Source organism: Girardinichthys multiradiatus, chromosome 11 (assembly GCF_021462225.1).
Source record: "Girardinichthys multiradiatus isolate DD_20200921_A chromosome 11, DD_fGirMul_XY1, whole genome shotgun sequence".
Taxonomy (NCBI): Eukaryota; Metazoa; Chordata; class Actinopteri; order Cyprinodontiformes; family Goodeidae; genus Girardinichthys; species Girardinichthys multiradiatus.
In genome coordinates this window covers 23,046,268-23,069,647 of record NC_061804.1, presented here as the reverse complement: position 1 = coordinate 23,069,647, position 23,380 = coordinate 23,046,268, and the positions used below count along the sequence as shown (strand labels likewise).

The 23,380-nt window shown below is 38.3% G+C and overlaps 1 protein-coding gene across 1 annotated transcript; it reads right to left on the bottom strand.

Annotated features, from left to right (window-relative positions):
• Window positions 1-9,839: 9,839 nt before the first annotated feature.
• On the bottom strand, window positions 9,840-20,917 carry LOC124876926 (transcription regulator protein BACH2-like). The gene is made up of 5 exons (XM_047379982.1): window positions 20,779-20,917; window positions 20,424-20,672; window positions 16,110-17,561; window positions 13,034-13,240; window positions 9,840-12,941 (listed from the first exon to the last, which is right to left on the bottom strand). Exons 2-5 carry the CDS (start codon window positions 20,670-20,672, stop codon window positions 12,648-12,650), a joined length of 2,202 nt encoding a protein of 733 aa, XP_047235938.1. The 5' UTR covers window positions 20,779-20,917; the 3' UTR covers window positions 9,840-12,647.
• Between the last annotated feature and the right edge of the window lie 2,463 nt (window positions 20,918-23,380).

Here is a 23,380-nt window from a genome sequence, read left to right as displayed (position 1 = left end):
AAAAAGGATGTAAACTTGTAAAAGGAGGGTAGCCAGGTCAACCAAGGCTGTACACAATTAGGACATAATTTTATCAGCTGTTCAGTAAAAGAAAAACATGTTCGATGACACAAGTTTTCCTAGATTTCTGTCCCGATCTAGTCTATTTCATCTTGTGTTGGCCAAAATGATATTCATAGTAGCTAAAAGAGCTCAAACAAAATAAATTGATGTGTTTACTGGTTATGTATTTTTTCCTTTCTAAAATCTATCCTTGTATTAAGTTCTAGTAATTGTTCATGTGGAGCCATCTGTTGTCAATTTAAAGAAATTACAGGGTTTGGTACAATCTGGTGCAATTACGATCTGGTAGATATTTTTACCAAAATCTAATGGGTCCTGATCAGATGTCGTATTGGGAGAGAAATTTGCAGCTTGAAAGGTATTTCATTTACACAGAAACTTAAATAAAAAGTACTTTGTTTGGCACATTTTATAAACACAAATATAAGTAAAGTCGCTGAAGACAGACCATCCTCAACATATTCACATATTTTGTCAAAGAAAGTACCATTCTTATCTTAGAATCAATTGGAAGAATATATTCACAGTTCTCTCTCAGTTTATGCAGTTGGACTGCAAAATTTGGCCTTCTGATCTCACTTTTTATTCAAGACTGATAAGAATGTGTGAGAATGACCAACATTTCTGTGTATAACAAAAGATTTGCATGTATTTTGAAGAGTATCAGTCTATGTTTTCACATATTTCTGCTAATCAATAAAAACCTACACAGAAAGACAGGGGGCGGAGAGATAAAGAAAAGAACAAAACAGGGCAAAGTGACTAAAACACTGTTGCTAGTCTTGCAACATATGTTAACAAATCTAAAAACACATTTTACACAGGTATAAACCAGAAGAAATTAAGCACATCCTGTAAAATATGGAGTCCTGGCTTATCTTTAAACCATATATATTGTTTTCAGTGCCCATTTTCTATAGTACATGTGCTTGGGATAAAGTGTTTTGAAATGTACAAATCACAAGTTACTTCTGTGGAGAAGTCACTGTAAATGAACAAAACATGACAGATTTTACCTTTGACTTACAAGAACTATTTTCCTTTAACTACCTTGAAAATACCCTGGATGGACCCCTTGGATTAGCCAAAACATCCTGTTATCACACACCTATGACATCTTATGTATTAACATTTTTATCAACCTGAAGCATCATGTGCAACAGGAATGTCATCTGGATGCCTGTTATTATTTGATCCTATTTAGCTAATTCAGAAATTCAAAAAAGCTTTTTTGAACTCATGAATAAGTAGTGAGTATTCAATACCACTAACCACTGGGGTTAGTGGTTTGAAACCACTAACCCTGGCATTAAGTTAGTATTTTATCTAGAAGGTTTGTTTGCATATCTGGGTTTTCTGTCTCAATAAATGTTTTTTTTTAAAACAGTAGAAATAAATATTCATATTGGCTGATTAGCATAATGAGTATGGAAGCAAATTGTTACCATAATTCAAATGAAAAAGCATTTTCAGAAATGCTTTTTCATTTTAAGAATGTGGCTGCATTCTTTGACTCATAAATGAAATTAGTTATCAATAATCCTATTTGCATTTTAATTTTCTTCTTCAAGACTGCTCATTCTTTCACTTAATTAAAATGAAAAAGAAAAAAACATTTGAGATTTATTTTTCAAAATGTACCCCAGCAAATAGATACCAAAATTCAATTTGAAATGTAAAATTTGAAAATGAAAAAGCATTTGCAGTAATGCTTTTTCATTTTAAGAATGTGGCTGCATTGTTTGACTCATAAATGAAATTAGTAATAAGCAAAGCAATAATCCTATTTGCATTTGCATTTTCTTCTTCACGACTGCACATTTTATGCCATAATCAAAAAGAAAACAAAGCAGACATTGCTTTTTCGTTTTCGTGGTCTGCCCGCAAAGTACTGCCCAGAACTCGAAAACAAAAAAGCATTCCGAGGTGCGGGCGCAGCAGAGTGACGTCAGCAGCCGCCCTTCCTCAGCTCCCTGCTGACCGAGCTACCCATCTTGTTCGGTGGGAGGCGCTGTGCACGTCTGCAGTGCATTACATTGCAAACGTGCCGAGAAATTGATTGAATTGCAGCAGGGCCGAGCTCAATTTGTGGCAGTGGCAGGCAGAACTGGTAGTTCTAAATAAGGTCTCACCAACTTTGAGTCTGTTAGTTTGTTCTTTCTGTCATGGTTATGTCTCGAAGAGTCCATTAGACACGTTATTGGCTTGTGTTACTACCTCGACTCGTTTCCTTTTTTTTTATGACTGGGTTAGGGAGTAGGGCAGTAAATGTGTGTGTGAAAAAAAATGGCAAAAGGTGTGGGCAAATAGCATCCAGTCAGCTTTCCTCTGAAACAAAGCACACAGTGAACTGCAGCCTGTTCTAAATCAGTGCTACCTTCTTGGTTGATCAGTCCTGAGGTGAAGGCTCCAAACATGCCTGTTGAAGGCAGTCTTAAATTGCAGTTACATTCTTCAAGTTATGGAAAGTGAAAACGAAGTTTTTGTTTGGCCTGAAGATGATTGCCATGTTGAGGAGTCAACAATGGTTGTGAGTGAGGCAGAGTTCACTCAGAGCCCTGTGGATTTATGGTGGACAGAGTGAAATGTTGACAACTAGCTACCACTGCATGGACTGGACTCCCCCACCTTTGTTGTCCTGGTCAAGACGCTCCACCCTCAGCAGGAGAATCTTGGCTAGCCATAAACTGCTGGAAGAGTATCTTACAAGGTATTTATTAAAATCTTTAGCTGTCACAAACTTTTTTTATAAGTTTAACTGTTTAGCTTGAGCGAAGCTCATGGTTTAATTAACGGAATATGGGTTAGTGAAGCTAACCTTTTGGTTAGCGTTACCCACCACTGTTCCTCTAGAATTGGTGTTAGCATCAATTACACAATCATAATATAGATAAGTTGTCACATTTTTGATTGCATGATTGAATCTGATTAATACGGTGGCCGACAAGTACAAACAGTTAAACGAGCTGCAAACACAAAAATCACTGCAAACACATGAATGATGCAAACACACAAACACAAAAAACAACTGCAAGTTACAAAACAAATGCAAAAGAAAAATGCTGCCATCAGCAAAACAACTGCACATTACAAAACAAATACAGAAGAAAAATGCTGCCATCAGCAAAACAACTGCACATTACAAAACAAATGCAAAAGAAAAATGCTGCCATCAGCAAAACAACTGCACATTACAAAACAAATACAGAAGAAAAATGCTGCAAATAGCAAAAACAACTAAAGTTAAATTCAGTCACAACACACGGGTTTCAATGAAGATTGCTACAGTGACTAATGTTACCATTACAGATAATAGAGAAATGCAAACTAGTATAAATCAAAGTCTGGAGCTAGTTTGGAACTTTTCTTAACTTGCAGTTGTTTTGGTATTTGCAGCATTTTTCCTTAGCATTTATTTAGTAACTTCCTGGTATTTTGTGTGTTTGCATCATTTATGTTTGCAGTGCATTTTGTGTTTGCAGCACATGTAACCGTTTGCTGCACTTTTGCACCTGTCTGCCACCGTAGATTAAGACTACTTTTTATGTACTCTTAAAAAGTTCAACATATCCATGTTACAACACAGTTTTTTTCATCGTCCATGCTTAATGATCTCTTGAACGGCAGGCTGTACTGCTTTATATACAGTCTCAGTGTCCTCAAGTGGTCAAATAATAATTAGCTGAATTATCCTGAGTTATCAAAAATATTGGCTTCATCTAAACCTTCAACTTGTATGTTAGACCCAATCCCAACCAAATTATTTAAGGAAGTGTTCCCTCTGATTACCAGGCCCATTTTAGATATGATTAATCTATCCTTAGTAAATGGATATGTACCACAGGCTTCTAAGGTAGCTCTAATTAAACCTTTACTTAAAAACCTTCGCTTGACCGAGATGACTTGAAAAATTACAGACCTATATCCAATCTTCCATCCTCATCTAAAATTCTTCAGAAAATATTGCTAATCAAATGTGAGTTTACACAGCAATGATCTGTTAAAAGAGTTTCAGTCAGGTTTCAGAGCTCATCATAGCACTGAAACCGCTCTGCTGATAGTCACTTATGATTTTCTCCTCGCCTCAGATAATGGACTTGTGTCTGTACTTGTCCTCTTAGATCTCAGTGCTGCATTTGATACAGTCGATCACAATATTATCTTAGAAAGGCTGGAACATGCTGTAGGGTTAAGGGAACAGCACTAGGCTGGTTTAAATTGTATTTGTCTGACAGATTCCAGTTTGTTCATGTAAATGATAAATCATCTTCAAACTCCAGGGTTAATTGTGGAGTACCACAGGGTTCAGTACTTGGGCCAATTCTCTTTACTATATATATATATATATATATATATATATATGCTTCCAATAGGTCAAATTATCAGGCAGCATGAAATAAATTTTCACTGTTACGCTGATGATACTCAGCTTTACTTATCCATAAATCCTAATGGGCCCAACCAGTTAGAAAGACTACAAGCATGTCTTGAGACATAAAAACTTGGATGACTTTAAATTTTCTGCTTCTAAATTCAGACAGGACAGAAGTTGTCGTCTTTGGACCGGAGCCTTTGAAACAGAAACTGCTTAGACATTCACTTAACCTGGATGGCATTAAATTGACCTCCAGTAATAAAGTAAAAAACCTTTGTGTTATTTTGGACCTGGTCATTTAAATCCCATACAGTGCCTTGTGAAAGTATTCGGCACCCTTGAACTGGTCAACCTCTTGTCACATTTCAGGCTTCAAACATAAAAATATAAAATTCTAATTTTTTGTGAAGAATCAACAACAAGTGGGACACAATCATGAAGTGGAATGAAATTTATTGGATGTGTCAAACTTTTTTAACAAATAAAAAACTGAAAAGTGGGGTGTGCAATATTATTCGGCCCCCTTGCGTTAATACTTTGTAGCGCCACCCTTTGCTGCAAATACATCTGCAAGTTGCTTGGCTTTGTCTCTATCAGTTTTGCACATCGAGACTGTAATTCTTGCCCATTCCTCCTTGCAAAACAGCTCGAGGTCAGTGAGGTTGGATGGAGAGTGTTCGTGAACAGCAGTCTTCAGCTCTTTCCACAGATTCTCGATTGGATTCAGGTCTGGACTTTGACTTGGCCATTCCAACACCTGGATACGTTTATTTGTGAACCATTCCATTGTAGATTTGGCTTTATGTTTTGGATCATTGTCTTGTTGGAAGATAAATCTCCATCCCAGTCTCAGGTCTCTTGCAGACTCCAACAGGTTTTGTTCCAGAATGGTCCTGTATTTGGCCCCATCCATCTTCCCATCAATTTTGACCATCTTCCCTGTCCCTGCTGACGAAAAGCAGGCCCAAACCATGATGCTGCCACCACCATGTTTGACAGTGGGGATGGTGTGTTCAGGGTGATGAGCTGTGTTGCTTTTACCCCAAACATATCATTTTGCATTGTGGCCAAACAGTTCGATTTTGGTTTCATCTGACCAGAGCACCTTCTTCCACATGTTTGGTGTGTCTCCCAGGTGGCTTGTGGCAAACTTTAAACGAGACTTTTTATGGATATCTTTGAGAAATGGCTTTCTTCTTGCCACTCTTCCATAAAGGCCAGATTTGTGCAGTGTACGACTGATTGTTTTCCTATGGACAGACTCTCCCACCTCAGCTGTAGATCTCTGCAGTTCATCCAGAGTGATCATGGGCCTCTTGGCTGCATCTCTGATCAGTCTTCTCCTTGTTCAAGATGAAAGTTTAGAGGGACGGCCTGGTCTTGGTAGATTTGCAGTGGTCTGATACTCCTTCCATTTCAATATGATTGCTTAAACAGTGCTCCTTGGGATGTTTAAAGCTTGGGAAATCTTTTTGTATCCAAACCCGGCTTTAAACTTCTCCACAACAGTATCTCGGACCTGCCTGGTGTGTTCCTTGGTCTTCATGATGCTCTCTGCGCTTTGAACAGAACCCTGAGACTATCACAGAGCAGGTGCATTTATACTTAGACTTGATTACACACAGGTGGATTCTATTTATCATCATCAGTCATTTGGGACAACATTGGATCATTCAGAGATCCTCACTGAACTTCTGGAGTGCGTTTGCTGCACTGAAAGTAAAGGGGCCAAATAATATTGCACGCCCCACTTTTCAGTTTTTTATTTGTTAAAAAGGTTTGACACATCCAATAAATTTGATTCCACTTCACGATTGTGTCCCACTTGTTGTTGATTCTTCACAAAAAATTAGATGTTTATATCTTTATGTTTGAAGCCTGGAATGTTGCAAGAGGTTGAAAAGTTCAAGGGGGGCAAGTACTTCCACAAGGCACTGTATTAAGCAGGTTTCTAGGATTTCTTTCTTTCACCTCTGGAACATTGCCAAAATTAGAAATATCCTATCCTGGAATGACGCTGAAAAACTAGTCCATTCTTTGTTATTTCAAAGCTGGACTATTGTAATTCCAAAATCGAATTTAAAATTCTCCTCCTCACATATAAAGCCCTTAATGATCTAGCTCCATCATACATCAGAGATCTGATTGTTCCATATATTCCTAACAGAGCACTTTGTTCTTGACTGCAGGTTTACTGGTGGTTCCTAGAGTCTCTAGAAGTAGAATGGGAGGCAGATCCTTTAGTTATCAGGCTCCTCTCCCATGGAACCAGCTCCATGAGGCAGACACCCTGTCTATTTTTAAGGCTAAGCTTAAAACTTTCCTTTTTGATAGAGCTTATAGTTAGAGTGGCTTAGGTTATCCTGAGTTATCTCTGTAGTTATGCTGCTATAGGCTTAGACTACTGGAGGACATAATGATGACTTTTACTCTCTCTGCTACATACTCATACTACTCTCCAATTTTGCATTAGTTGCTGTTATTTCAGCTTTTAACTTTATGTTCTCACCCTTTTCTCTTCCTAGAAGCTACACCTAACCTGACTCTATATCTACCTGTGACACCTTTATGGAGGGGGACATCGTCCGAGCTTCTGCTGCCAACAACTTAATGCTCCTCTTCTACCGATGATACCCTGTCTTCCAGTGTTTAACCCTATTTTTCTTCTAGCCATATTTACTGATTGAACGTTTGCTGTGACTAACTGTATGTGCTATCTCTCATACTCTAAACATGAAAACTGGCTCAAAGTTTATCTGTTTTTTCTTTCTAGATGAAACCACTAAAAGAGCTACATCCATTAACATTTACTTTTCATTCCCATAGAAAGGACTCCTGGATCAGTGCTTCTTTGTTCTCTCTGTTCTCTCAAACCCCCAGTCGGTCGTGGCAGATGGCCGCTGACACTGAGCCTGGTTCTGCTGGAGGTTTCTTCCTGTTAAAAGGGAGTTTTTCCTCTCCACTGTCGCTACATGCATGCTCAGTATGAGGGATTGCTGCAAAGTCAACGGCAGTGACTGTCCACTGTCTCTACATGCTCATCCAGGAGGAGGGAATGCTGCAAGCCACTGACTGGATGCAATCTGCTGGGTTTCCTTAGATGGAAAAACTTTGTATCCAATTTGAATAAATAACTGAATCTGACTGTACTGTTGAATGGTTAGTTATTAAATGGAATGCATGTACCTGACTTGAAATCTGTATGATTAAATTGAATTGACTTAGTCCATTTTAAAATTACCCACCTTTCACACAATACAACAGGAAACAACACTCGCCAGTTATTTTTACCTCTGCCTTCCTCCCTCCCTGTTGGTGGGAGTAAGGGGGAGTCAGGTTTACCTTAAACCGGCTCAGTTATGGTTGAGGTGCAAACACACTCTCCAGTCTGCTACCCGTGTGACCGCTTTTCTTTTGCAATGGTTATAATCAGTGTGACAGAGAGATGTACCCCCCAATCCTTGTGGTTTTTAGTATAACAATGGCCACCAGTGGGCTCTAGATGGACAAACTTTATCCGTATACTATTTTACTTAGTACCCCTACACATAGCCCATTCTAAAATGGCCAAACTCTAACACTCAGTGGTTTATTCTAACCTCCCCAACAACCCCGCACCATTCTAAACCTTTTGTGAAGTGCCTTGAGACAACATGTGTTGTGAATTGGCGCTATATAAATAACTAAACTGAAATAAAACTAAAACTGTGTTGGGGCCATCCATTTTGGTCACACATTTTGACACACAGCTCAACAGACGTCGCAGCTCTGACGTCACTGGGAGTAAAAACCGGTTGAGGCGAGTTTCGTTGCCATTTCCCGCCTGTCTCAAAGGACAGCGCAACGGAGGCGCATTTCTGGAGAGACAGGACCTCGCAGGCGAACCTTTGCTCCACAAGGCCATTCCCGGAAGAGCTTGAAAGCTGGAAATCTGTCTGATACGAGAAGATCAGGAGATTTATTTACCGGTCGAAGACCACGCCGACACCCGGCGCAGGTGAAAACCCACAGAGGTTCTATGTCCAAGGAGAAGAGTTTTCCTCCTTGTGTAATGCAGGCGACTAACGGTTCATCTTTTCCCCTCCTGGACGGAAGAGAAATTACCCTTTTTTTCTTTAATTTGATCACGGACGCGTGACCCTCCCCCTCCTTTTTCTCCAGACCTGATTCCTCCTCAACTGGTGGAGAGCAGAAATCAACTTCAAAGTAATTTCATTCTTTTCATATTAAACCGGATAGGTGCATTTAGAGGTCTGGGCAGGATGAGGCAGTTAAGGTGATGTAGGATCACCAATAGTAAATCTAAGGTATTAACTTATTGCCTGCAATACTGATTGAATTATGTTATGCTGAGCTGTGTTTGTGTTTATTTCGTGCAAGAGTGATTTATCTGTCAAAACAAGGTCGAAGATCCCCCACCTTCATTGAAGCGGTTGAATAAACAGTGACAGTTTGTGGTTTTGGTTAATAATTTGTAATTATTAAAGAGCTTTGAGCCCATAATCACATAACCAGAGGATATCTCTGATTTCTATTCGTAAGTAATGATTTTTGGTTAAGAAATACATTTTTTTCAAATCATGATTTTAAATTATAATTCTTGATGAATATTAATTAATCAATAATCATAATCCTTACAACTGAATTGATCAGAAATTGAGTTGGACTGATGGCAGCTGGATCCACTCAAAGCATTCTGCATGTGTAACGGGGTTTTATTTTAACATCACTATTGATGTGAAGTTTGTCAAAATTGGTTTATTTATTCTTCAAATTCATTTTATTTAATCAACAATTTATTTTTTTCCTGACTTTTATTGCTATATACATTTTTTATGTTACTGTTGTCAGTTGGTGGTTACCATAGCAACCAGTAAGTCAGCGCTTCCCCTTTTTCTGTTGCTGTCTGTTACTTTGAATAAATACAGAGAACCAGAATGTGTCTGTCGTGAAGTCAACCTGCTGGATCAGAACGAACAAGAGGGGTTACACATGTAAAGGCTTGTAAATTCAAAGATTAAATGTCATTGTCAGCAGTAGTTTTGTAAAATCTGTAGCTTTGGTTCCAAGGCTATGTGCAGTTCATGTTGCATATCTGAGCTACAATAATTCATGACTGAATCTATCAACATGTCAAAAAGATCTGTGACAGCTTAGCTAAATGTGGGATCAGATGGGTAAGCTACAGCATCAGATATAGAAAAATCAAGAAAGGTGATGCTGGAGGGTTATTCACTTTAAGCAGCATACTTTCATATGCAATTGAATGACAAGAGAGATATACAATAGTGTGACTGGGATATAAGATAAAAAAAAAAAAAAAAAGATGTAGTGTAGCTAAAGAGCCAGAGTTAGTCATAATAAATATGTCTAGATTTAAGAATGAGTCCTCCCCCAGAAATCAAACAATCACCTATATTTTTTTACTTACACTGAGCGACGATGGTTTTTACATGTAAATTAGTGTTACTAAGGATTTTTCAGTTATATAGCATCACACTAACTATAAGGTTATAAGGCCTGGAGGAAACTAACATAATTAGTTTTTTTTAAATATATATATATATTTGTCCTAAAAATGTCAAGGTACAAAAGATCACATAAATGGAAATACAAGAGCTGAAGGGCTTTACAGATGACAAAAGCAATGAGTAGAAACATCAGTAATGATGTATGACCACTAGAGGGCATTCAGCAAAACAGGCATTATGAAGTGGTGCAAGGCTCCAGTTCAGAGCCAGATTCTGCTTTGTTTTTTTCCCTCATGAGTGTTGCAACAAAAAAAAGGCATTCATTCACCACATATCTCAATATACATATAGCCAAAACCATAACATTCAAATACTGATTAAGGAAATCAAAGCAGGCAACAGCTGGTTTAAAACATGATTCATTAAAAATGTAAAAACACAAAAGGAAAAACTTACTTGCAAAATAAATATTTTGGTAAAGCAACCCTGCACATGATTAACAGCAAATGTTGATGATAGGAATCGGTATATAAACACAACAAATGGGAATAGCTAATGTAAAAGCTACAAATAAAGAAACAGGATGGGAATTCATTTAAAAAAACAATTTGGTTAAATCCAATTGTGTTACATCATCAGATAATCAGTATCAAGTAAAACTTTCAACTACTGCAGAATGTGCTACAAAACATAACAAGGAAACAAAATGCTTTTCTTCAGCTATTTTTTGTACTGCATGGGGAAATTGGGATGGATTTTCTACTTGAACCTAATGAATAACAACTTTAAGGCAGATTTGTATTGTTTGGTTTTTATCGAGTCAAAACTCTGAGAGGCCTGTGATCCCTGAAACAGCTTTGTCATTATGGTCGGCTGAGGCAGGGAGACCGCAATGACAGCCAGAAAACTCAGTCAGACTGTCTCAAAGGTACACATAACACTCTGTTAAAGTCCTTCTTGGTGAGCGGTGTGGTTTTGGTGCAAAATGCGGTGATGCGTTGCCGTCTGTGTCAGAAAGCCTAACAGTGCCTGGAAGAACGATATTTTCCTGTCAATACCTGAGAATTTGTTATAGCAAGCTGTATGCAAAGCCTTATAACTCCTGAAGGGCACTAGTATAAAGGCAATCATTTAGTCATGCTGAGGTATTGTTACAAAAATAAAGAACAAATTTATCTTTGTTTTATAATCAAAGGTCATATATCAATGCAGTGTAGGATTATTTACAGTTATTTGCAAAAATGTTTAGTCGTATCATTTCTTTATATTTTGCTTCCAAACAATCAAATTTTCTCTAAATATTTTAAAGTGGTGCTTGACAATAGTTTTTTTAAAGTTTTTCTTTACACATTAACTGCTAGATTGCTGTTTTTATTCCAGTACATTACCATTTTCACTACAATAAAAATGCATGTTTGCATTTAACTCTGACCCTGTGATGGTTCTTGCATAAATGGCGCCCTCCTTCCACCACTATGGCTGTATGTCAAAAAAAAAAAAAAACTGAAGTCGGAAAGTGCATTCTGCCCTTTCTAGAAAGATAGATAGATGGATTCATTTAAGGTGGTAGTAATTTCAAGAAAGCATTATAAAACACTTTAATTTAGGACCAAATCTTAGGTTTCCAATCAAAAACCAACCAGCATCATCAACTACTAATGGTGTACAGCAATAATTTTTTTTACAATGTGCACAAAACAGGTAGTGTTTCCTAATCATGTAGGTCATATGAATAAGTAGTAGAAGAGCTGTTCGGGGACATTTGACAGATAACTTTTTGGGCCTCTTTGCATCATGCAGCCCTAGGCAAAAAGCCATATTGCCAATATTAAAAACACCACTGCTCTGACCCATTAATCCTTTAACCACAAAAAGGGTGAATAAAGCCATTTTGTTGCTACCTGTAACAAATCAACATAGCAAAAGGATCTTCAGGACACTTTGTTACAGAAAAGCCTGTCACAAACGCAACAGAATTTGCCTTTTTTCTTTATAGAAACTATGTAAAGTACCCAAGATAGTACAGTTTTGTTCACAGAAGCATTAGCATCATAAGCTGAATTCTTACTTCCAGTGTTTTTTCAAAAGAGGCAGATTTTTTTGGATTCAACCTGAACTTATCCATAATTTTTTTCTTTTTTTAAGTACACAATGACTAGACAGGGAATGAGAGGAAAAAAAAGGTCTAAAGACATTTTCAGAATTTCATAAGATTTTAAAAAAAAGCCATGCTTCATGGAGGTAAAATATGAAGAAAATGATTATTTAAAACCATGGATCAGTGCTACACATGCACACTGACTCATTTGTTCAGCTCTTTAACTGTGGTTAAAGAGATAACTTTTTTTTTTAAGCACTTGTGCTGCCCCCTGACAGAATGGGACGCCGGACAATGAGTAGTGTTGCTGATATTAAAAGCTGCTCCTTTGTAATGCTTTGAAAACTGATTCTAAATAACATTGTAGATTTGTAAATAGCGATAAAATACCTCACTGTGACCCCTTTAGTATATACTTTGAATTTAAAAGAGAGTAAGACAAAAACAAATAATAATAAATATAAAGAATCTGCTGATCACAGCAGATTCCAAGGAATCACCAGGCATTACTGTATTTCAGTCACAGTTCATGATAAAGTTCTTGTATATCGAATACTAAAGAATACTGTACAGTTTAATGGTCATCATAATTTGTGGCACTGTTACTGCGCTTCACCATGTCTGCAGTATGTATTTAAAGTTAATGCAGTCCTGTGCCTGTATCTCTGTTTAGGTTAAATGTATCTTCCTGAGAAGCCGCATTCTGGGGATGAAGCGACGATCCGTATTGTGACAGAAGTGCATCTATTTGAGGAAACAAGGAGGACAGAGGGCAGTCTGAGGATGTGCAACTGGCTAACACCTGCAGTTGCTCAGATTGTTGGTTTGCTTCACTGTAGATTCTCTGACACAAGGTGCTGACTGTGTGGCATGTTTCCATTTTCCTCTGGGTCAGCTGGTTTCTCTCCATGATCAGTTTCTCCCTCTCTGTTTTCTGTAACAAACGTGCAGAAAACGAAATTCACAGGGTGCTAATTGACAAACATCTGATAAAAATAAGCATTTCAAAACAGAAGGCTCTCTTACCAGTTTGTTGATTTCACACTGTAGATTATATATGCAGTCCAGCTTTCTTTTGCGGCAGCGCTGAGCTGCAAGGCGGTTTTTGCTACGCCGTCTAATATCGTGGACAAACTCCAGTTGTTCTTGGGTAAGAAGCTGTTGCTTCAGCAGATGTTGGAAGTCATTTCGGTTCAGATTCACAATCCAGTCCACAGAGAATGGCAACTGGACCTGAGAAATCCCCAGTTAAGAATTAAGTTTATGCAATTAGATGTTGCATTACAGAAAAAAACCTATGCATTGATAGGGGAACATCTTCAAAGACATTCATGTTTGTGTATTTTAATATCTAATGTCTAGGTAAGAATGGCAAATGAAGTTTGCATAGTTATATTTTCCTAAGCTGGTAAATATTAACCCTGGAAATCTGCTGCTGTAAGCATGCACCAGGAAATGTCAGCTCCCTAGTTTCATTAAGGACTATAAATCTTGTGACGCTTTATGTGGGATAAAGAAACTAAATACCTCACGACTGGAATGAACACAGCTTTGTCTGCACACTCCTTATATATACTCACGCAATCCTCTCAGTGACATGAGAAGTTTCTGAAAACCATGGTATGACCTATGGTCAATGCTAACTTAACGAGGCTGAGCTGTGAATTCTGGCTGAATTGGACTCTGAACCAGAGAGCCTGCTAAAACACACATATACACACATCCACCTACTGTGTGAATAATTAACTCGGCAGTATAGCGTATCTGCTTTACATGAATGCAGATGCTTATTTGTCTATGATAAAGTGAACCTGACATCCTTATCTAAAAGAAACACGATGACATACTATCCAGGAAGGAGACTGGTGCTTTAAAAAATTAAAATAAATTATATATATACATACAGGGGTTGGACAATGAAACTGAAACACCTCTCATTTTAGTGTGGGAGGTTTCATGGCTAAATTGGACCAGCCTGGTAGCCAGTCTTCATTGATTGCACATTGCACCAGTAAGAGCAGAGTGTGAAGGTTCAATTAGCAGGGTAAGAGCACAGTTTTGCTCAAAATATTGAAATGGACACAACATTATGGGTGACATACCAGAGTTCAAAAGAGGACAAATTGTTGGTGCACGTCTTGCTGGCGCATCTGTGACCAAGACAGCAAGTCTTTGTGATGTATCAAGAGCCACGGTATCCAGGGTGATGTCAGCATACCACCAAGAAGGACGAACCACATCCAACAGGATTAACTGTGGACGCAAGAGGAAGCTGTCTGAAAGGGATGTTCGGGTGCTAACCCGGATTGTATCCAAAAAACATAAAACCACAGCTGCCCAAATCATGGCTGAATTAAATGTGCACCTCAACTCTCCTGTTTCCACCAGAACTGTCCGTTGGGAGCTCCACAGGGTCAATATACACGGCCAGGCTGCTATAGCCAAACCTTTGGTCACTCATGCCAATGCCAAAAGTCGGTTTCAATGGTGCAAGGAGTGCAGATCTTGGCCTGTGGACAATATGAAACATGTATTGTTCTCTGATGAGTCCACCTTTACTGTTTTCCCCACATCCGGGAGAGTTATGGTGTGGAGAAGCCTCAAAGAAGCGTACCACCCAGACTGTTGCATGCCCAGAGTGAAGCATGGGAGTGGATCAGTGATGGTTTGGGCTGCCATATCATGGCATTCCCTTGGCCCAATACTTGTGCTAGATGGGCACAAGTATTGGGACTACTGAACCATTCTTGAGGACCATGTGCATCCAATGGTTCAAACATTGTATCCTGAAGGCGGTGCCGTGTATCAGGATGACAATGCACCAATACACACATCAAGACTGGTGAAAGATTGGTTTGATGAACATGAAACTGAAGTTGAACATCTCCCATGGCCTGCACAGTCACCAGATCTAAATATTATTGAGCCACTTTGGGGTGTTTTGGAGGAGCGAGTCAGGAAACGTTTTCCTCCACCAGTATCACATAGTGACCTGGCCACTATCCTGCAAGAAGAATGGCTTAAAATCCCTCTGACCACTGTGCAGGACTTGTATGTCATTCCTAAGACGAATTGATGCTGTATTGGCCGCAAAAGGAGGTCTTACACCATACTAATAAATTATTGTGGTCTAAAACCAGGTGTTTCAGTTTCATTGTCCAACCCCTGTATATCCCAAAGTAAGCATAACATAAAAAAACCTAAACAAAAACATGGACTAGGAAGGCTGTCCTTAAGTCTTTGAGAGGCCCCAAATCGAGCTCATCTTGAATTTAAAAGTGGAATGAAGACAGCAAAAAGGCCATGCTCTAAAGACTGAACAAATTAATCATTGTAACAGAGGCTCAACAACACTATAAAATATGCAGGGTCATGATCATGAAGATATTTTATGCAGACAGTTGAATTTCATAACCTGCTCCTCTGTAAGGAAATTATGTCTCAGTTTTATGATATAGTAGTTGTTGATTCCAATTTCTCCTTACGACCCAGGATGTTTTAACTAGAACCAGAACCATGGTGCTGAAAAAGATAAGAGTATTATATATATATATATATATATATATATATATATATGTGTGTGTGTGTGTGTGTATGTATGTGTGTGTATGTATGTGTTTTTTTAATGTGTTATAAAAAAGGAGGTCATAAAGTTTATTGCAAATATATTCATATGCCTTGAATTAAAAAGTAAAATTCAGGATACAACCAAAAACTTTATGTATTTTGTCAGAATGTATGTCATAGAAAGGCATTAAGTAGTGCCTAATTGTAAAATGGAAGGGGGAATGCTACATGGTTTTCAAAATTTTTTACAAAGCAAAGAAAATTCTGCTTTAGTGAGCTATGGAACTGTATTCGGCCCTGAACACACCATCCTCAAATACGGTTGTGGCAGTGTCATGCTGAGGGGACGCTTTTTTATCAGTGGTGACACACATCCTAACAGTGAAACACAGTCCTGGTAGCATCATGCTATAGGGGTGCTGGATAAAGAAAACATTGTTTTAATTTCACAATCATACACTATTTTGTGCTGGTCTATGACATAAAATTCAATATAATACATTGAAACTTGTCAGTGAAACTGTTAACTGCTCACCTGTAGGGCTCTCTCACTTGTGGAGTACTCACTGTCTCCCTCTGTTTCCGTCTCCAAATCTGCATCCTCCCCTGAGTTTGACTGAGGTGTCCCCTCACACTCAGACATTCCGCAGTTCATTTGGTCAAAATCCTGATAAAATGGGCACCCAGTTTTGGTGGAACCAAGGTTGTTCTGAAGATTTGACCACTCTAAAGACGGGCTCTGCACCCATCCACCACATGCATCAGTGGAACACCCTGCTTCACAGTCCAGAAAATTTTGCTGGTAGCTGTCTTTACATAATCCCAGTTGCTCACTAAGGTGACTCGCTCTTTCATTCTTCAGGGTGCTTTTCTCTTCTGAGGTTTTTCTAAGGATGGCTGCTCTTTCTATGTTGGATGTTACCTTTCTTTCTTGTTGACTGGCGTCATTTGGATTTTCTTCTTCACCTTCTGACATTGTATTTTGACGGGAGGAATGTGGTATTATTTCACCAGGGTCTCTTGATGTTTTACTTTCTGTAATGCTGACAGCACACATATCATGCCCCATTGACTGAGTGATTGTAGAGTCCACATCTAAGCACCTCAAGGGGCAAAAAGACAGTGATGATCTCTCACAGAGGATTTTGCTTGGCGTTGGGGAGAGTTTCTTGATTCTTGGTATCTCAGAGGAGATGATTCCGGACATGTAGTCCATCTTTTCATCATATGTCCTAATGTTCTTCTCCTCTACCTTGCAACCTTGCTTTCCCTCTTGTTCAAATGTGCCTTCCTTAGACATATCAACAACACATTTGTTCCCACAGTGTTTTTTAGTTTTCCACAACTCTTCTGCTCCAACTTTGCTTTCTATGCAGGAGTTGGACGTTGGATATCCAGTGAAATCAACCACAGTTTCCCTTTTACAGTGTGTCCTGATGGGGCACGGCAAACAGGAGAGGACACAGCTTTCTCTGATCACTGATGTCACTGAATTGAAGGGACATTTCTCACTTCCAAGCATCTCCTTCTCACAAGCCAACTGGAACTTGCGATACTTTGGACCCTGCACCACTGGATCATTTATCCCTTCAGCTACAGATCCAAAACTGTCTGCGCTTTTCTGACTTCCCATTTTGTTACTCACTGACTTGTTACAGTCCCAAGTCACGTCCTGCTCGGGTGATGAGTCAGCAACTGGTTTTACTTCTTTGTCATCCAACAACACATCGTCAGAGTCTGTGCTACAATTTTCTGTTGATAATCGCCTCTTGCATTCCTTCCGACAACAGGTCTTTCTCACAATGGCGGCAGAGCCATTGCGGCTCAAGAAAAACTTTGGCAGAAGGAAATCAAAACATGCCTCGTCTAGGTCCCTGAAACCAAGGATCGAGGCTGAGTTTCGTATTTCTAAAACATCGTCTTTTCCAAAGTTGAGTTTGGATGTGTAGGCAAAGTTCAGCAATGGTTCAAAACCAGCTGCTGTCACCTGTTGGAGATGATAAATGAGACACATAAGCACATTATTTAGGGCAGTGTTTCTCCATCTTGGTTCACAGGATCCACTGTCCTGCATGTTTTAGGTGTTTCCCCTCTGCCACACACCTGACTTAAATGAATGGGTGATTAACCGGTCTCTGAAGCACTTGATGTCATACTGAGGAGGTAATGTATTCATTTGAATCAGGCGTGCTGAACCAAAGACAATTCAAACATAAAGGACTGTAGGTCAGTAGAACCACTAATTTAGGAAATAGTAACTCTAAAAGATTGTAGTTGTGATAAAAGTAATCTACTTATCATTTAATCTTTATTACTTTTTTAGACTTTATTATCTGTTTTTGTACAGAATAAGTGAGAATAAGCCCAAAGATTTGCTGTTGCTTGCTTTACCTATTTCTGAGTTATAGGAGTAAATTATTATTTAATAATAATAGCTCAGAATTTTTGCTGTAAATTCCTTTAGAAGCATAGAAGAGGTTAATATATTGCATGCAGTAGATAATTTGCTCGGCGTCTTCATTTTGTAAGAGTTGAAGGCTAAAGCTGAAAGGGCCCGTAGACCAAAGTAAACTTCTACTATCTTAAAACAATGCCGGTCTAAAGAACATCATAGTGGTTTATACAAAAGCTATTTTATAAACTTTCCAACCATCATCATGTTAGCATTGGGCAGTTATTTACACAGAAGCCAGTGGTCATTTACACAGGAATAGGAGGGTATAGATGGTGCATCACCGATAATCTTCCTGTCTAAAACACGTGTCAAGTGTTTTTGGTCAAAGTAACTATCTGATATGAAAATAAGGTGGTTTAAAAGACAAATTAAGAATATCTATGGTAGTTTTTAATTTTATGGAAGAAATTGGTCCAATTAGTAATTTAAAGAGGTTTCTAAAGAATTTGAAATCTGCCATTTCACTGCAAGGAAAATAGTCTATTCAAAACAACTGCCAACATGCCAAGTTACGGCTGTATAAGCAAACTCCCTCAGCAAGATGCTAAAATGAGTCCCTAAAAACCGTCAGATGTCATCACATGACCCACAGCAGGCTCTTGCTACCACTGGTATGAAAGTGAATGTCTGTAAAATCAGAAGTAGACTGCACAAAACTAACTTTCATAGAAGGTTTTTAAGCAGGAATATTTTGCTTTCTAAGATTGCAGACAAAGGCCTGAACCTCTGGAACAATGTTCTATGGTTAGATGAGTCTACAACTAAATTATCTGGACACCAGAACACAGGATGTTTGGCATGAACAAAATAGAGCATTCCAGATAAACAAACAACAGAGTTGAAAGTGTCATAGTTTGAGGACTGTTTGCAGCAGTAGGACCTGGATTGTCCACCATCATAGGATCCACCATGAATCCCAATGTATATCAGAGGGTGCTTAAGAAAAGCGTGCGACCTACTGAAAAGTATATATATATATAACTCGAGCAGAACTGTACACAGCATCTTGACAATGACCCAAAACATACCATTATGTTCACCACAGATTGACTAAGTATAAAGGAAAAAGGAAAGTCCTGAGCCAACTCAAAGTGCAGATCATAATCTCTTAGAGACATGAACTTGTTAATATATGCAAGAAATCACACATCTGAAAGTGAAAATGGGGAAAACTTTCTTCAGACTGCGTGTCAGAGACTAGTAGATGGCTACAACACATATCTCACTGAAGGTATTTCAACGAAAGTAGGTAAGGTGACATCCTAATGTTTCCTTAGTTAGAAAACACATTTTTGTTAATATGCTTACTTTAATGAGCAAAACAAGGGTTAACTTTTCGTATTTGCATATAATCAATTCCCTTTCTTTTCCAGAGATACAAAAGAAGATAAGATATCTAAACATATCTCATTTGAAAAAAAAGGAAAATTTAAAAAAATGTCCTAATTTTTCACGACTGTCCCTCCATTTTCTCTGCAAATAATCATCAGCATTGTGTAAAGAACCACCCAATGTAGATGTGACAACGGCTTAAAGATTCAGAAAAGAGCATTTGCATGAACCTTTTCCTAAAATGTTTTTGAGTTGAGAGTTGTTTTAAGACAGTAAAGTCTTCTTTGGCCCTGGCCCCTCTTGGACTAGCTGTTAGCTTCAGTCTTTGGGTCCAACTAATGAGGAATTATGGTAAATAAAGACAAGAAGAGATTAGCCACTGTAGGGACATTATTCAAAAATACTGATCTATTTACACAGGAATGAATAAAAATACAAAGTTAAAGAAACACATTTTGCAGACATATTTTATCATACATAACATGTTCTTGGAAATTTGTTATGCAACATTTTATGTGTTTTTTGTTTAGAAAGCTGTGTTAAGTGGACATATGCACAAGGGATGAACACATCCCTAATTATAATTGTTACATTGAAAAAAACTATTTCAACAAAAAGAATTGGTCGTCCTGTGATTATATTAATAAACTAAAATTAATAATGTTTGCAATGCCAAAAAACAGTGTGATTGGCATTGTTACATTTAGCGTTTGAACAACGTTTTACACTGAATCCATAAGATCAAGAAAAAAACACTGTTACTGTTCAAAATATAATTGAATGCCATTATTAAATTTTAGCAGCGAAGTTGCTATGTTAAGTGAAGTTGTAAAGTGAAGTAGTCTTTTTGATAAGAGTAAATAAAATTTATTTTGTGTTTTAGAAGCTGACTATTCATGAGTCATCAGCAAAAAAAAATCCCCAACATTTGTACTTGAGGAAATAAGGGTTTTAGTTACGTTTCTCACTTCATTTTTAGAACAGATTTGTGGTTTCTAAGGCACAAGATTTTTGTGTGTAACTTATTTCTCTGTAATACAGCAACCCAGGTCGACTTCTCACCTCTTCTGGCAGAGTAATTACTGCTCCGTGTTCTGAGAGGGAAGAGATCTTTTGCAAGAAATACTCGCTACAGGAAGCCAGCACAGAGCGGTGGGCTCTGAAATTCTGACCCTCCACCAGCACCGTCAAATCACACAACATGTCCCGGCAGCGCTGCTCGTTCAGGTAGTGCAGCACCTGGGAGGAATGCACTGTGGACTCGAATGTAAACACAGACGGCTGCGGGGTAGGCCCAGCCATCACAGACATCTGTGTGTACACAAAACACACAGACATACCCAGGTTAACCACTACCACACTACTAAAAACATACTTTATATAGATACTTAACAGAAAAGTGAAATAAAATGCCTACCTTAGAAAGCTGGCTTTGTTCAACTCTCTAAGGTGTTAAAGAAAGTTCCAGCAGCCTCACAGACATGGATTTTAGTAAATGGAATCCCGTCCAACCAGACTGTTTCCTAGAACGCCTTATCTCAACTCAACTACAAACTAAAAACTGAGCTTGACTCAGTCATATGGCCTGTGAGTGGGTATGTGAGAGGGAGGGAGGGAGGGAGGGAGGGAGGGAGGGAGAAACACAGGGAGTGTGTGTGTGTGTGTGTGTGTGTGTGTGTGTGTGTGTGTGTGTGTAAGTGTGTAAGTGTGTTGCAACCACCATGGGTGTAACAAAGCAGAGCTGACTCATGCGCTCCTTCTGATAAAGGATGAGCAAGCACATTTTACCTCATTGGATCTGTCTGGTAAACTAACAGACTTTTGTTAGGAAATCCACCATAAGCACAATAAAGGAGTCGAAGCTGAAGGCAGGGAATAAAGTCTGTGTTTAAGGAAGATGACTCGACTAATATCAAACAGAGAATTTTGAGGATATATCCTGCAAAACCCTACAACACACACATACTGACTTGCTCCGGATGTCACGATATGAAAAAGTCTCATATACATACTTCTGTTTTTACTTTTTTGTTACATTTAAATGTTTTATATTATCAAACTAATGTTTATATCACACAAACAACCTGGAAAAAAGCCATCCAAATCATCCTATGTGAAGAAGTAATTGCCTCCTGAACCTAATAGGTAGTTGTGCCACCCTTGGCAGCAACAACTGCCGTTAAGTGTTTGCAATAGCTTGCAATGACCTTTTCATATTGCTGTGGAGGAATTTTGGCCCACTCTTTGCAGAAAAGTTTAATTCAACCACATTAAGGGTTGTTTGAGCATGAACAGCATGTTTTAGGTCATGCCACAGCATCTCAAGTCAGAAGTTGACCAGTTCTCTCCAAAATAATTTTGTTGTTGTTGTTGAAATCATTGTCCTGCTGCATAAACCAAGTGTGCTTGAGTTTAAGGTCATGAACTGATTGCAGGATATTCTTCTTTAAGGTTTTTGAGCAAAAGCAGCAAAGCAGGCCAGACCATCACACTAACACCACCATGTTTGTTAATATTTTCTTATTCTGAAAAACGTTCCACGTTTCTCTAGCCAGTCCACAGAATATTGTTCCAAAAAATTTTTAGATGCTTTTTGGCAGTTGTGATGTGAGCCATTGAATTTTTACACAGCTGCAATATTTGCCTAGTCTCTTTCCTATTGGTGAATCATTAACACTGAACTTAAATGCGGCAAGTGAATCTCAGTGCTTTGGACATTATTCTGTATTACTTTTTACCTGGCTGGATGAGTCGTTAATGCCCTCTAGGAGTAATTTTGGTAGGCCCTCCTGTCATGGGAAGGTTCAGCACCTGTCCGTGTTTGCTTCATTTGTGGATAATGCCTCTGATTGTATTTCACTCTTGTCTAAAACCTGACAAATGGCTATCCAGACTGATAAACATCATTGACTTGTCAACAAACATCTTCAGATAGTGCCATTGTGTTGCTTCCTCCATTGTATTGTCAGGCAGGTGTTAATTTGGTGATCAGACCTGGGTGTGAGTAGTGATATTAAACATGGCTTATCAAAAATATAAAGTTGCAGTTCAGTTCATTCATGATAACAGGAGATTTAACTTTTTTTTAAACATAAGACCGGGTTTAAAACTGCTTTTTGTATGAATCTTGATTATCTTTGTCTTCTATTAGCATGTGGTAGATGAGAGAAGAAATCTGTAAAGGTACAAATACTTTTTCACAGCACTGCAAAGGTGTTCTAAAACTGAAGGTTAATTTTTCTATGAAGAGCATTATTGACTCAACTAAAGCTGCTTCTTTAGGTAGCAAGCTGTGTGTGTGTTTTGTGTCTAGAACTTTTTGCAGGAAAGAATGACTAGTTATGAAATGGTGCAACACATGTCCACAAATTAATTTAAACTGTACGTACTCTGACTTCTGAGGTCTTAAAAAAATAACAGAAGATAATGTTTTGTAACTGTTACATGACAACAATCCACAATCCAAACTAATATGCTCTATCTAAGGGAGCTAAAAGTGGTGGGATATGGTCCAAATATTGGTACACAATGTTGTCAGGTGTCTATAGATAAAAACCCTTTAAAAGGAAGAACAAAAATGGATCGTCTGTTTTGTAGTATCTGCTGTCAGAGTAGCACATTATCATTGAAATTTTGTGATCAGTGGTCTAGGTGGTATAATGCTCTCCTTTAGATAGGGAAGTATACAACATGAACTGTTGCTTTTTGCCCCCCTCTGACAATAAAACGCATTTTATTGTAACAATAGGATCACTTCCTTAGTTTCATTTCTCTAAGCCAACAGTGTTGTGTTTTGTCCTTGTTGCCAGCCTTACAAAGAAAAAGGAAGAAGATTTTTTTTTTCTTATGACGGATGAGTTTATTTTGGAATTATGCAACACTGGCTTGATTGGCTACATTGACTGTGTCCGGCTTCCTTCTTTCAAATCATGTGACACTTGCAACTTGATCTGGTAATGTTGATCATAACGTGCTGCTGAAGATACTACAGCCACTGAAACTGACGTTTCATGAATGTA

What these genes read in the sequence shown, in the direction of transcription:
- LOC124876926 (XM_047379982.1), bottom strand. Translation starts at nt 20,672, where the DNA reads ATGTCTGTGATGGCTGGGCCTACCCCGCAGCCGTCTGTGTTTACATTC. An exon ending in CAAGTGAGAGAGCCCTACAG is followed by an intron (nt 13,241 to 16,109) that starts GTGAGCAGTTAA and finishes GGGATTTCTCAG; the next exon opens with GTCCAGTTGCCATTCTCTGT. An exon ending in AGTGTGAAATCAACAAACTG is followed by an intron (nt 12,942 to 13,033) that starts GTAAGAGAGCCT and finishes CGTTTGTTACAG; the next exon opens with AAAACAGAGAGGGAGAAACT.